This window comes from Gorilla gorilla, chromosome 14, assembly GCF_029281585.2.
Source record: "Gorilla gorilla gorilla isolate KB3781 chromosome 14, NHGRI_mGorGor1-v2.1_pri, whole genome shotgun sequence".
NCBI classification, from domain to species: domain Eukaryota; kingdom Metazoa; phylum Chordata; class Mammalia; order Primates; family Hominidae; genus Gorilla; species Gorilla gorilla.
The window spans coordinates 58,153,368-58,168,973 of NC_073238.2; the positions used below are offsets into that span (position 1 = coordinate 58,153,368).

At 37.1% G+C, this 15,606-nt stretch overlaps 2 protein-coding genes across 31 annotated transcripts in view; one reads left to right on the top strand and one right to left on the bottom strand.

Annotated features, from left to right (window-relative positions):
• CCDC122 (coiled-coil domain containing 122) overlaps positions 1–925 on the bottom strand; it is a 43,180-nt gene extending 42,255 nt beyond the window's left edge. For 5 of the 11 annotated variants that reach the window (XR_008670966.2, XM_063697326.1, XM_055360088.2 and 2 more), the window contains exon 1: positions 430–558. The gene's annotated coding sequence lies outside the window, so the exon portion shown is untranslated. Of the gene's footprint in view, positions 1–299 lie in introns of all 11 variants that reach the window. The other 6 variants (XM_055360089.2, XM_055360083.2, XM_063697327.1 and 3 more) reach the window with 4 other exon arrangements.
• LACC1 (laccase domain containing 1) lies at positions 37–14,972 on the top strand. Of its 20 annotated transcripts, none has more exons than XM_063697317.1 (8): positions 37–755; positions 957–1,122; positions 1,990–2,585; positions 3,219–3,397; positions 4,817–4,982; positions 9,801–10,026; positions 11,158–11,318; positions 12,497–14,972. In XM_063697317.1, exons 3-7 carry the CDS (start codon positions 2,024–2,026, stop codon positions 11,315–11,317), a joined length of 1,293 nt encoding a protein of 430 aa, XP_063553387.1. In that variant the 5' UTR covers positions 37–755; positions 957–1,122; positions 1,990–2,023; the 3' UTR covers position 11,318; positions 12,497–14,972. The 20 variants fall into 20 exon arrangements, 14 of the variants coding, with proteins under 14 accessions (XP_063553387.1, XP_063553390.1, XP_063553382.1 ...); XM_063697320.1 differs by having other exon boundaries at positions 97–755; positions 957–1,160; XM_063697312.1 differs by having other exon boundaries at positions 119–746; positions 957–1,160.
• The last annotated feature ends 634 nt before the right edge of the window (positions 14,973–15,606 follow it).

The following is a 15,606-nucleotide window of genomic DNA, read 5'->3' on the forward strand; positions in this document are numbered from 1 at the left end:
AGCTGCCAAGAGCTAGCATGACAAGGGACTGGCCCTGGGCTGCGGTGAGGAAACCCAGCGTCCTGACCACACTGCTGGGTCAGCGAGGCGTCCCTCAGAGACCGGAAGCGCGGACTTCAGCTCGCTTGGGAAACGGCTTCCATTAGCAGAAGAGAGACTGCGGTTTAGTCCCGAGGTCGCTCCAGCAGCCCGGCCTCACGCGACCCACCATTCCCGCCGCCCCCTCACGGTGCCCGCCGTTCCCGCCGCCCGGCTCTCTAACCGGGCCCCTAGTTCCCCGCCCCGTGCCCTCTGGAGACCTGCAGCTCCTGCCGCCCTGCGCCCGCTCCCAGGGCCCGTCGTTCCGCCGCCCTATCCCCCTTCAAGGGGCCCCTAGCTGCCTCCTCGCGACCCTTTCCGGACTCGGCCTGCCCACTCCTAACCGCTAACCCGCCTGGCTCCCGGGCGAGGGCCCTCGCGCGGCTCTGGTTCCTGTTCCTCTAACGCCGCCGGGGCTGCGGGATGCCGACTCTGCGGACCGCCCAGACCCGGAACTGCTGAGGCAGCAGCGGGCTTGCGGCGCTTGGCTCATCCCGGGATTCCCCAGCTCTCGCGCTGGGCCCGCCGCGTTCGCACCAAGCACGCCAGGCGGCCCTGGCCTACCTCCCTCCCGCCTCCCGGCAGCTGGCACGAGGGGCCCTGGCCGTCAGGTTTCCCCTGGGATCCTGGGACGGTATCAGGCGGGGAATGTGTGCGGCCGCGGCGAGGTGGGTGAGGTGAGGCGGGGCGAGGTGGGCGAGGTGAGGCGGGGCGAGGTGGGCGAGGTGGGCGAGGTGGGCGAGGTGGGCGAGGTGGGCGAGGTGGGCGAGGTGGGCGAGGTGGGCGAGGTGGGCGAGGTGAGGCGGGGCGGGTGTCGTCGCGCTGAGCCGAGCTTACGACTCCAGCTGACCCGCTCGCGGCTGCCCAATTTCGTTGAGGCTCAGGACGAGGGACGGGGCGGCAAATTGTCACAGAGGTCGCCGTAGACCGGTGTGCAACCGAAGGTGAAGAGCGGGAAGGCGAGGACCGAATCGCCTCTGGTGTGCGTTGTCCGACAGGAAGTCCCGAATGGGCTGTGAGCGGCCGGTGGAGGTGCCCGGGCAGGTACAGAGCCACAGCCTGCGCCCCGTGAGCCGAGGCGGGTAGGAACAGGGACCTGGCGGCGACACACGTTGGGCGGAAATTCACAATGAACAGGGAAGGGGGACGGTCACCCACTCAAAACTGGCTAAATGAACCTCAGAGGGAGCCCCGAGCGATGGGGAGCAAAGGTTAGGGGAAGCGGCAGGAGAAAACCTTCTTGGGGCAAAGGGCGTCACCAAAGGGGGTCACCGGAGACCCGCAGGATGGGGTGGGAGGGCTGGGCTGGAGGTGAGCAAAGCTGCACCGAGAGAATGAATTAAGAAAGTTGAGAGGAAGCCTGTCTCATCCAAATCACTATAGCTTTTGTGGTCATTGCTAAGTGTGGAGTACTGCGCAAATCCTGAAGGGAACTCTATTAGCCATCTCAAGCTTTTACCATCTTAAAACGCGAATTTCGCGTGCAGCTCCATTTAGCTTCGTAAACTTAAGCCCCTGCATATGAAAGGATGAGACCTAATATGACAATCATGTCAGGACTAATGATATATCACACAGGTTGACACTCTGCAATTTAAAAACAGGACTTTGTCTAAACTCCACAAGTAATTCCTTACTCTAAAGTTCTGTGTAAACAAAACAGAGGAACTGTCGTGCTGCTGGAAAGATGTACCAGCATTTTCACAAAACGAAGTAAAAGATGGCTTTGCTTTCACTGTCATGGTTCTGTTGTGACAGAGTAGACTGGCTTTTCTGGGAGGAGCCTAGATTTACTATTTTAGTTACATTTTAAAATCAGTGTAATTACTTCGTTTTTAATCTACCACAAATTTCTGTTGTAACTATAAGATTTATATAATCTTATATTCTTACACTAATTTTTATTTGCAGGTGATTTATTTGGCATAAAAGTATTCTTTCAAGGATGGCAGAAGCTGTTTTGATTGATTTTTTTGGTTTGAAATTGAACTCTCAAAAAAACTGCCATCAGACATTACTGAAGACTTTGAATGCTGTCCAATACCACCATGCTGCCAAGGCCAAGTTTCTCTGTATAATGTGTTGCAGTAACATCAGCTATGAAAGGGATGGAGAACAAGATAATTGTGAATTAGAAACAAGCAATGGATTATCAGCTCTCTTGGAAGAATTTGAGATTGTTAGCTGTCCCAGCATGGCTGCCACTTTGTATACCATTAAACAGAAAATTGATGAAAAAAATCTGAGCAGCATTAAGGTAATTGTACCCAGGCACAGGAAGACATTAATGAAAGCTTTTATTGATCAACTCTTCACTGATGTTTACAATTTTGAATTTGAAGATTTGCAAGTGACTTTTAGGGGAGGCCTTTTTAAACAGTCCATTGAAATAAACATAATCACAGCTCAAGAACTAAGAGGAATTCAGAATGAAATAGAAACATTTTTGAGAAGTCTGCCAGCACTGAGAGGAGAATTAACTATTATCACTTCTTCTTTGATCCCAGGTATATTAACCACTAACTGTTGTTTTTACTTTGTACATGAAAATCTAGTCTTTCTTCAGAGGTAGTTCACCTCTTTTTTTCCTCCTTTCTTTTGTTGACTGTTGTGGGCTGATTACTTATTAGCATCAGTGGCAACACAGAGGTGTCATGTTTGGCCCTGTAGTATCAGGGGTGTCAAGGGATAAAGCCTTCAAAGCCACCCCAAATAAATAAATTTGCTTTACAAAAATTTGATGTTGAGACAAATAATCTAGCCCTCCTTTGCAATGAGATTTATGACACTGAAAATCTTCTATTTAGAAATTCTGAAATTTCAAATCATTGGCACCTTCATAGAAGAGTAAAATTTAAAACAATCAATCTTCTTGGTTAAACAGTATTTTCTGTGAGCTATATGCTATTAGATATAACAAAGCCAGACGAGACACAATATACCTTTTGAAGAGCAACAATCTCATAGGGAGTGTAAAACAAACACAAAGCAGAATGCCGTAAGAACATACGGAGGTACAAAATGCCGTAGAAATTAGAAGCCAAATAACAAGGGCAGGTAGCAGTGATCAGGGAAGGTCTAATTGAGAGACTGGTATTTTGAATAGCATCTTTTAAATCTTCACTGCTTATCTTCAACAGATATTTTCATACATGGATTTACTACAAGAACAGGTGGGATATCTTATATACCAACTCTTAGCTCATTCAATCTCTTCAGTAGTTCCAAACGGAGAGATCCCAAGGTAGTGGTTCAAGAAAATCTGCGTAGGTTGGCGAATGCTGCAGGATTTAATGTGGAGAAATTTTATCGAATAAAGGTAAAATTTTGCTTTATATTTTGAAAGATCTAAAGTATATTTTTTACTTTGCTAGTAACTACATGGACTTTAAGCTATTTAACTTTTGTATCTGCTTTTTTATCTAAAGTTTTAGAATAATGCTGTGGTTGTCTTTCTTAGATTTATACACCATAGCCTAAAGATCAGTTCTATTTTATACACACACACACACACACGTGCAAATATATATATATATGTACATATATATATATATCTGCACACACACACATAGAGTAAGTCATCCTTTAATGTTGATAGGTTCTTAGAAATTGTGACTTTAAGTGAAACGACATAATAAAACCAATTTTACCATAGGCTAATTGATATAAATAAGAATAAAGTTTCTAAGGCATATTTCTTGTCACAAAAACATCACCAAACTTCTAAATAAAGACCAACACATTCCTAGTATTAAACATTGAAATAAATGTGAGCTAGACATATATTTACAAAACAGTAAGAAAAACAAATAACTACCAAATTATTTCGGTTCAGGGCTTTGGGTAGCTGGAGTCTATTCTGGCAGATCAGGATGCAAGGCCACAACCCACTCTTGACAGGACACCATTCCATTGCAGGGTGCCCTTACACACACACACACACGTACTCATGCTGGGACCATGTAGACACCCCAGTTCATCTAACATGCACTTATTTGGGATGTGGGAGGAAACTGGAGTACCCAGAGAAAACCCATGCGGACGTGAGGAGAAGGTGCAAACCTCACACAGTCAGTGACTGGGTGGGTAATCAATTTTTTTCATTAACATTATAATGAAATGATGTGGAATAAAATGACATTATTCAAGAGCCTACTGTATATTTCATCTGGAGTCCTCAATTCTAAAAGTACAGTTAATTCTCAGAGAGTATACTACCACTGCTCTTTTTGATTTAGAAGAAAGGGAACTGAATGGTGGTAGGGAAAGGCCATTATTTTATAAATCTACTCCAGGAGGAACTAGGGTCATAGTTGATGAGATAATGTCTTGTTCCTTACAGAATTCTAGCTTTACTTGAGTCTGGGAAAAGTAAAAGTATCATTGATTTGTTAATTAACTTTCCTTTACAAGAAAAATTTTCATTTTGTAGAAAGTGCTATAAGAAATGATATACCTATCTTTATGGAAAGATGTTCATTATTCACTATATTGAATTTTATAATGTTAAACTCTGCTTTTCTTTGCATAAACTGTCAGAGATTGTAATACTAAAATCTTAAATAGTTAAATTATAAGTAAATTTTGTTTTCCCATATATAAAAGTGATATATTTAATTAATGCTAGTAATCTTAAACTGGTTATATAATTTTATACTACAATGAGTACCTTCAGGAAAGCTTATGGTATAAGAAATACCATTTCCAAAACATTTTTGTTTCAAATTTTTGGTATTAGACTCATCATTCCAATGACATCTGGATTATGGGAAGAAAGGAGCCTGACTCTTATGATGGAATAACCACAAATCAGAGAGGAGTCACAATATCAGCTCTTGGTGCAGACTGTATACCGATAGTTTTTGCAGATCCAGTCAAAAAAGCATGTGGGGTTGCTCACGCTGGTAAGTATACTTAATTAAACATTTAGAATTTTACTCATTTTGTTGTGCAGGAAAAATTGTAATTTCTTTCTGATGGACATGGCAAACAGTTAATTACATTACACTGTGGTAAGTGTAATGATGGGAGAGGCGGCATAGTTTTATTATAGGGACAGCTGAGAGGAGTATCCACATCAAATTATATGAATTATAGTAGAATTCCCAAAGGAGGTGGCACCTAGGTTGATTCCTGAGGAATTTGTTGGTTTTGGCTGGATAACAGTGTTCCTTAGCAAGGGTGCTATTAACATTTTGGGCAAGATAATCCCACATTGCAGATTAAGTGTCTTTAGCCCCTGAAATTCTTAATGACAGTAGCACCTTTAGTTACTGTAATAACCAAAACCAACCAACCAACCAATCAAACAACAACGAAACCCTCCAAGCTTTTCAAAACACTCCCTAGGGGAGTGGTACTGCCTCTGGTTGAGAATCCTTGAAATCCAGGCCATAGGAAATAGGAATGTTAGGCATGTTGCAGAAAAGTGTTCACCCAGATGGAGCTGCATGTGTAAAGCTAGGGAGGTAGGAAAAAGCAAGATGTTTTGAAAACTGTTTTTAGTTTACATCACTTAATGTATTTAACTGTAACTATTCTCTGAGAGCAAAGAAGTATTTTTAGAAGGTATATTGTGTTAAGGATATGGAATTTTGTTTTCTGAAGGTATTTTAAAATAGTATTTTAGATTACCCCGTAGCTGTGATTTTGTGTGAAATGAGAGATGATCTTTAAAATTTCCTTCTACTTGTAAATCTATGGCTACTTTGCTTTTTAGCTCATAGGTAAAAAAGAAAGTAGCATATTTTTATTTTGACCTAGCTGAAATAATGGGATTGAATGAGTAGAAGTCAGGTTTACTACATGACATTGTCAAAAAGTTACTTAAAATTTGAGTCTTGGCTCCTGGATATAAAAAGAGGATATTTTTTTTTACTTCTTAGGTTTGAAAACATTTAGTTTAAACATATCCAAGATCAAGCAGTCAAAATGAAGTTATAAATGTGAATTTCAAGTCATTAATAAGTTAATTTTGAAAGAATAAAATACCTAGGAATACAGTTACCTTAACCAAGGACATTAAAGGTCTCTACAATGAGAATTACAAAACACTGCTGAAAGAAAGCAGAGATAATATAAACAAATGGAAAAACATTCCATGCTCATGGATAGGAAGAATCAATATTGTTAAAATGGCCACACTGCCCAAAGCAATTTATAGATTCAATGCTACTCCTATCAAACTACCAATGTCATTTTTCACAGATTTAGAAAAAACTATTTTAAAATTCACATGGAACCAAAAAAGAGCCCAAATAGCCAAAGCTGTCCTAAGCAAGAAAAATAAAGCTGGGGGAGTCATATTGCCTCCCTTCAAGCTGTACTACAAAGTTACAATTACCAAAACAGCATGGTACTGGTACCAAAACTGACACATAGACCAATAGAACAGTATAGAGAACCTAGAAATAAAGCCACACACCTACAACCATCTGATCTTTGACAAAGTCGACAATAACAAGCAATGAGGAAAGGAATCCCTGTTCGATAAATGGTGCTGGCATAACTGGCTAGCCATATGTAGGAAATTGATACTAGATCCCTTCCTTTCACCATATACAAAAACCAACTCAACATGGGTTAAAGACTTAAACATATAGCCTAAAACTATTAAAACCCTAGGAGGAAACCTAGGAAATGCCATTCTGGACATAGGCATAGGCCTTGGCAAAGATTTCATGGTAAAGACTTCAAGAGCAAACAAAAACAAAAATAGTCAAGTGGGACCCAATTAAACTAAGGAGCTTCTGCACAGCAAAAGAAACTATCAACAGAGTAAACAGAAAACCTACAGAATTGGAGAAAATATTTGCAAACTATGCAGCCGAAAAGGTCTAACACCGAGACTCTATAAGGAACTTAACAAACAAATAACAATCAATCCCATTAAAAAATGGGCAAAGGACATGAACAAACGCTTCTCAAAAGAAGACATACACGTGGTCAACAAGCATATGAAAAAACGCTTGATATTACTAATCATTAGAGAAATGCAAATCACAACTACAATGAGATACCATTTCATACCAGTCAGAATGGCTGTTATAAAAAAAGTCAAAAAACAACAGATGTTGGTGAGATTGTGGAGAAAAGGAAATGCTTACACACTACTAGTGGGAATGTAAATTAGTTCAGCCACTGTGGAAAGCAGTTTGTGTATTTCTCAAAGAACTTAAAATTAGAACTACCATTCAACCCAGCAATCCCATTACTGGGTATATACCCAAAGGAATATAAATTATTCTGCCATAAAGACACATGCACACGTATGTTCATCACAGCACTTTTCACAATAACGAAGACATGGAATCAGCTTAGATGCCCATCAGTGGTGGACTGGATAAAGAAAATATGGTACATATACATAATGGAATACTATAAAGCCATAAAAAAGAATGAAATCATATCCTTACAGCAACGTAGATGCAGCTGGAAGCCATCCTAAGTGAATTAATGCAGGAACAGAAAATCAGATACCATATGTATCCTTTAAGTGGGAGCTACACATTGAGTACACATGGACACAAAAAAAGGGACAATGGACATGGGGGCTTACTTAAGGGTGGTGGGTGGGAGGAGGGTGACCACTGAAGAACTGTCTGTTCGGTACTATGTCCACTACTTGGGTGATGAAATCGTTTGTACACGAAACCCCAGTGACATGCAATTTACCCATGTAACAAACCTGCATATATGTACCCCTGAACCTAAAAAGTTGGAAGAATAAAAATAAATTAACTTTAAAATGTAATATAATTAGATACATTGTATACTTCTTTTATCAGATATCAAAAAGAATAAAATTCTTCTATGGGACTAATTTAATAAAGATCTTTTAACTAGATATGTATATATAGATAGACATAGAAAAATCAAGTAGAAAGGAGGTGGATGAACTACAAGTGAGAGGATAACTAAGGAGGCTCACTGAGGAAGAGAGCTACTCTCATCTGTAGAAAAGCCCTGACAGTTTCTCTCTTTAACTCAAAATACCTATATCTAGTTGCTTCCCTTTGAACATCACTGTCTGCATCTTCCTAGGTGCCTGAAAATCATTATGTCAAAAACTCAACATTTTTTTCCTAAAGTCTTCTCTGCCAGTTAGGTTTCCTGTTTTAAGTATTGATATCCTACCCACTTACAGATAGAAACTTGATGTCTTCATTCTGTACTTCCCATAACCACATATTCAGTGGGTTACCTGTAGAGGCTGAACCTGTCACCTAAGTCCTTCTTGCTTTCATCATCTCCTTTTATCTGTAAAAATTGATCCCTTCACCTGAGTGTCTACCTTTTGAAGGGTATGAGTATGGAGTGCTTAAGGAAGGTGTAAGGGGACTCATTATTGGCCAACCATATCAGCTGAATCAAACCCAGATATAGGGAATAAAGGAAAAATGCAATATTCTTAGCTTTCTGTCTTTGGCAACAAGAAGGTAGCAGAAGTAAAGAAGATGGTTTTATCTTAGAACACTGTAAGATGCAAGGCAGATAAGACAAAGATGGCAAGGGAACGATAGTCTGGACAAGTGGGAAGGGAGTAAAAAGAGGCTGTTAATTGAAATATAATAGATATATTTTTGTAAAAAGGGAGAGATGAAAACCACAAAACATTGCCGAAGGACATTAAAGAAGACACAAATAAATGGAGAGAAATTCTGTGTTCATGGATTAGAAGTTAGAGAAATGCAAATCAAAACCACAATGAAATATCACCCCACATCCATTAGGATGGCTAATATTTTAAAACCTCAGAAAATAAGTGTTGTTGAGGATATGGAGAAGTTGAAATCCTGGTGCACTGGTGGTGGGAATGTGAAATTGTGTAGCCACTATAGAAAACAGTATGGCAATTTCTCAAAAAATTATAAATAGATTACCATATAATCCAGAAATTCCTCTTCTGGAAGTATATCCAAAATAACTGAAATCAGGAACTCAAAGAGATATTTGCACACCAATGTTGATAACACGATTATTCGCAATAGCCAAAAGGTGAAAGCAATCTAAGGTACATTGGTAGATGAATGGATAAGCAAAATGTGGTGTGTGCATACAATGGAATATTATTTAGCTTTAAAAAGGCAGGATATTCTGACACATACTACAATATAGATGAACCTTAAGGACATTATGCTAAGTGAAATCAGTCAGTCACAAAAAGATAAATACTGTATTGATTTCACTTATATGATATACCTACAGTAATCAAATGTACAGGAACTGGAAGAAGAATGGTGATTGCCAGGGGCTGGTAAAAGGAAGAAACAAGGAGTTATTGTTAATAGTTGTAGAGTTTCCATTTTATCAAATGAAAAAATTCTGGAGATTGGTTTTACAACAATGTGAATTCAACACTACTGAACTGTATACTTAGAATAGTATTTTTTTGTGGTTATAATAGTAAATTTTGTGGGTTTTTAACCACAATCTTTTAAAATGTGAAAAATAGAAGACTAACAAGCTATGATCTCAGTGGAAACTAAAAGTATAGAGCATCTTTAAATGGAAGATGAAGAAAACTCCCATTACATGTCTCTTCTGTGTCAGGTGCTTTGTGTAGTATGGCTCATTTAAAAACCACATGATAATGTAATTTATTATTTCTGGACTTTGAAAAATATACAAACTAAATCTGCTCACTTTTAACTTAGACATAAATTCAGGTGAAATTTTTTACGTTTTGACTTCTCTTATCTCTTTTTATTCCTATTTACCAGGTTGGAAAGGTACTTTGTTGGGTGTTGCTATGGCTACAGTGAATGCTATGATAGCAGAATATGGCTGCAGTTTGGAAGACATTGTTGTTGTACTTGGACCTTCAGTAGGACCTTGCTGTTTTACTCTTCCAAGGGAATCAGCAGAGGCATTTCATAATCTTCATCCTGCATGTGTACAACTATTTGATTCACCAAATCCCTATATCGACATCCGTAAAGCCACAAGGTATGTCTGATTTCATTCAACTGCAAGTTTGATTATTTCTGATTGCTCTAAAATGAAATTTATTTTGGAGAACAATTAATAACTCTAAGAAGAATTTAGGTGGTGGTTATTTAAGCAGCTGACATGCACATGTACACAAACACTCATTTTAAATATGAAATCTGTTTTCATTTGAGTTTGAATAACAGAAATTTTCCTGTCTGGTATCTTTCATTGATTTAAAAGTGAAGGAAGAAATATTTGGCATTTAATTTTAAGAGATCTACTTAAACTTCATATAGAAAAGTTGGCGTGTACTTTACTTCACAGCCATTCCTCAGCTAAATTCTCCTAAATGTAATGAACTATCAGGAAGCTGATATTTTAAAATTATTCTTATTATCTAATTAACTAGAGGAATATGTTTTTTAGAAAAAATGTTAGATAATATAAATACACAGTTTTTTACTTTCAAGTTTTTTATAGTTGTTCGCATCTTTTAATTTACAAGGTTTTGTTATTAATAACTGGTGAAAATTATTTGTCATTACTACAAAGGCAAATTAATGTGTGTTTTAAATCATGTTTCTATTCCAGTCACCAAAACTTTACCCAGAGTCTGCCTCATTTAGTACAGATGTGGAAAAGTTTGAAATTGATTCTTAAATGTGACTTTTAAAATCAAGTATCACTAATTTGTAGTCATATTTCATATCATAAAGTGTTCATGGAGAAGCAAGTTTTCTGAGAAAAATCTGGCTAATAGAAGGAAAGGAGATGAAGGGCCAGATGACTAAAAAGCATACTCTGGCTGAGCCAGGTGAATTTTGTCTGATATCCTGGTGACTTTTGTAGACATTTCTTCTTAAATAAGCACTTGATTTTGATTATAAAATTCTATACCTAGATTATGTCTATAGGACAATATGGAAGGTTGTACTGTGCATATATGAACTTAGGTGATAAATGCTGATAAAGCGTAGCATTTTTTTTCCTGACTAGTCCATGTTCTGTAAGTGAATAACAATATACATTGTTCTAGGTACATCTTTCCTGGAACTTTTTCATGCCAACATCCATACCTTTTTTCATATTGCTTTGGCTATTGGGAAAATAAACTCTTGCTCTCTTTTGAAAAATATTTTTCCTAAGGATTCTTCTAGAACAGGGAGGAATTCTTCCACAGAATATTCAGGACCAGAACCAAGATCTCAACCTCTGTACATCTTGCCATCCTGACAAGTTTTTCTCCCATGTCCGAGATGGCCTTAATTTTGGTACACAGATTGGCTTCATATCAATTAAAGAATGAGGTACAGTAGGTTTTCTCTCCTCTCTCCATTTTTCCTCTCTTTCATCCCTCTCTCCACCTCTCCCTCCCTTTCTCTTTCTTCCTCTTTTAGCCTTTTCCTCCCCTCATTTAAAAAAAAAAACAGTTAATTATGTTAAACTTTACTCCTTTATTCCTACAGGGAGAATGATGTTTCTACTTTTTTAGTGATGTAATAGTGGTAGCAAAGTTCATTTCCAATAACACTCTATTATGAAGAACAGCCACTCCTTTTCCTAGTTAATGAAGAATAATTAGGCAGGCTTATGTTAAAAGTATAAAAATAAAACAATTTAATCTTTAAAAAGGTATATAAGTATTTCCTTTCTCTCTACTATGTACTTGATATCTGTACATTCCCTATCCTCACATCCTTATAACTTTCATGTTATTTTTGAAAATAAATCTTTGCATAAACATTCTAAATTCTAGAATCATAAGAAATTCTCACATACAAACTAGCTTGATTTTCAACTAGATTTCCAAATGATTATCTGCAGTTGGAGTTGCCCAGATTTTTATTTTAAAATGACAGTAAGTAGTTTAGACTTTGTGGGACATACAGTATGTGTCTCAGCTACTCAGCTTCGCCATTGTAGAGGTAGAGCAACAAGAGATACTGACAACATAAAGATGAATGAATATGTCCGTGTTCCAATAAAACTTTGTTTACAAAAATCAGGCGAGGGAGCCAGGCACAGTGGCCCTGCTCCTGTAGTCCCAGCTCCTCGGGAGGCTGAGGTGGGAGGACTGCTTTAGGCCAGGAGTTTGAGTACAGCATGGATAACATAAACCCTGTCTCTAAACAGTAAAATAAACAGGTAAGGGGCCAGATTTGGCCTATAGGTTATAGTACACTGACACATGATCTAAAGTCATACAGCAAGACTGAGTGTAATTTTCTTAAAATAGTATTTATTAGAGATGGTTTTGTTGGAATTATACAAAAATATTTCATGGCACTGATTTAGCACTGCCCCTATAGGGTATGTGTAATTTTCCCTAAGGTTACTTCTAGCTGAATTAATATTACTTTTTACTCTTTACAATGTTTTTAGCTCTTTAACTTACAGAAAAACTTTAATAGACTTCATGACTCTTACCTTGATATTCTAATAACACCAGTAAGCGTCTCATATTTGATTTCTATGTATTTTACAGATACTTGACTGGATTTTTGTATAACTGCTTCCTGCCTCCTTCCAAACTGACTGCAAGAGAGAAATTTAGGTGTTTGATTTACTTGAAACCAAATGGATTACAATGGATAATTCATCTTTTGGGTATATTTTTACTATTATTCAAAGCCAAATGATTTTCATTTAATTGTAATAATAACTGACAAAAATCAGTATGTTGTAGCTAATATGTTTTATGCATGAGAATTATTCTTAAAGTTTGTTCTCCCTGTTTATTACACAGATCAGGAATAGATTTGTTCAGTTCAGTATTTATTGGATACCCTCTATTGGTCAGGCATTGTGTTAAGCATAGGTGAATCAAAATGAACACAACTTTTTCCTTTGAGTCTGATACAGTGAAGGAGATAAACACTTCTACAACTTAAATTTAATTTTAATAGCAGTAGAAGAGAACATAAGGAATAGAGGTTAATTTACAGGATAGAGAAAATATTACAGAGAAAATCACATATCACATGGGCTTGAAAGATGTAGAGGTTTTTGACAAATGAAGAACAACCATAACAGGTAGAGGGAACACCATGAACCAGGGCATGAAACTGAAAGTGCATAACATATTCTAGAGAGAGAAGGGTGTGGGCAGGAGTTAGGGCTGGAAAAACAGGTTGGAAGCAGATAAGTAAGGGTCTCAAATGCAATGTCAAAGAGCTTGCAGTTTATTTTCCAGGCAATGAGTAGGCAGCCAAAAAAAAAAAAAAGTAAGGATGTGGTTTTTTTTTCCCATGGCATCATATTTAAGAGGATGGACTTAAATTGTGTGAGACCAAAGCATAGAGACTAGATAAGAGGCGATCAAAATATTTCAAAAAGAAATAATGAAGATCCAATGAAGGAAGTGGAAATTAAAATAGGGAAGAGAGTAGATGGATTAGAGAGACATTTAAGAGATGGAATCAATAGATCCTGTTACTAGATAATGGAAGTAAGAGGTGAGGAAGAGTGGAAAAGTCATTAATGACTCTAAGATTTCTGCTTGGCTGCTTACCAAGATTGGCAACAAAGGGAGGGAGAAGGTTTGGAAAAAGAGAGAAGGATAATGAGTTTGACTTTACATAGAATGAAGGGCATCCAGATAGAAATCTTTGGTTAATAATTAGAAATATAGACCTAGAAATTAGGAGGAAACCTGAGACAGAGACAAATATTTCAAAGCTTACAATACAGAGATGATACCTGATTCTATTGGAGCAGGTTTGATCATCTAGGCAGAAATTAGGATGAGAAAAAAGGAGATCCAATAATACAACCTTATAGTCACAGAAGTAAGAAAAAAAGGGTAGTTGTTTTGAAGAAGCCAGGATAGGTGTGGAAAGTACTCAAAAAGAAATCTTCAGGGATAAAATAAAGTGATAATTAAAAAGAAATCAGTGGATTAAACATATTGAAACTGTTCTATAGGCAGTGGTCATTGAGTCAGCTTTCAGTGCATTAGGAAGAAGATGCATAGGTGTCAACTCTTTTTTGACAGCATTTACTAGAGAAGAGAAAAAGCTGGGGACTGCATCTTCAAGGAAGGGACTTTTTTTGGATGAGCAGTTTTGAGTGTGTTTGTCAGTTAAAGAGAGGAATTTAGGTTAGTTTTCATTTGGGAAAAATCGTATATATATTTAATGTAAGTTATCACATTGCATCTTAAAAATATTCTTATTTAATACATATATTTCCTACATGTATATGTGGTAGCATGATAGCAAATAACATTTGTTTGGTATTTCCAAAGGACTTTCATGTACATTGCCTCATTTTACCTTTACAGCTACTCTGAAATACACAGGCATTATCCCTTTTATTCAGCTGAGAAAACTGAGCTTCATTGAGGTGGAGGTCAAAAATCACAAAATTTGTGATGAAGTAAGATTTGAACATATGTTTTGTGACTCCAGTTTTCCTTTCAGATTTTAAAATTAATTAAAGGGATCTTCATTATACTTTTATTTTTAACTTTTTGTTAACATAATTTATTCATACATTCAGTGAAAATTTTGTTGAGGTACTGGGACAGGTTAAAAAATACAGTTGTAGCCCTCAGGATATTTAATATCCAGTGAAAAGTGACAGTCAGTAAACCAACAATTTCAATACTTTGATATATGTTGTGAGGTTGTGATAACCGATTCTTGTTTAGTTTAATTCTATATCTCCCTTAGACCAGTGTTAAATTTAAATAAAACATCTCATTTTTTCCAATTCAGGGAAGGCACTAAACATAAAGCATAGGATAGAAATGTTGAACTCATCCAAAATATTATTTTGTTTAATGAAGATGATGAAGATTAAGGAATACTTCCATGTATTGAGTAAGGTTGATAATTTTCTAATTCTTCACTGTGCATTATTTTGTTTGAAGTTGGTAAATTTGGAGTATCCTGCAGGCACATTTTGCTTTATGTACTACAACATTCTACAACCAAATAAAAATTATTTTGATTATCTGATTTTGGATTATCTCTGCCAAAGAATATAATGAAAGGTTGTCTCCTTGCTGCTTTACTGAATGAAAAGTGTTGATTTAGTAACTCAAAACTATCAGGTTATTAAATAATCATCTTATTGTGTCTACAAGATAGTTGTCACCTCACATATTTGTATGTAGGTTTCTAGGACTTTTGGGGTAAAACAAAGATTTCTAGTAAGTTTTGTTTTTGTTTTTAATTTTATTTTAAATTTATAAATAACAATGGTACCTATTCATGGGATACATAATAATGTTTCCATTCATATAACGTACAGTGATCTGACCAAGGTAATTAGCATATCTATCATTTCAAACATTTTTCTTTGTGTTACGAACATTTAATATGTTCCTTCCAGCTATTTCAAACTATATAATATACTATTGTTAACTATAGTTATCCTACAGTGGTATAGAACACTAGAACTTATTCCTCTTAAAATTTTGTTTTTAATCTAAGCACTGCTACTAACTGCACATAGGAAATATTGATTGCTATTTTATTAATAAGGGGAATTAAGTTTGTAAGTCAAATAAACATTAATGAAATACCTTTTTGAAAATACTATCAAACTAAAACTTACTGGGCCATTTATCCAATTGTAATTTTAAATTGT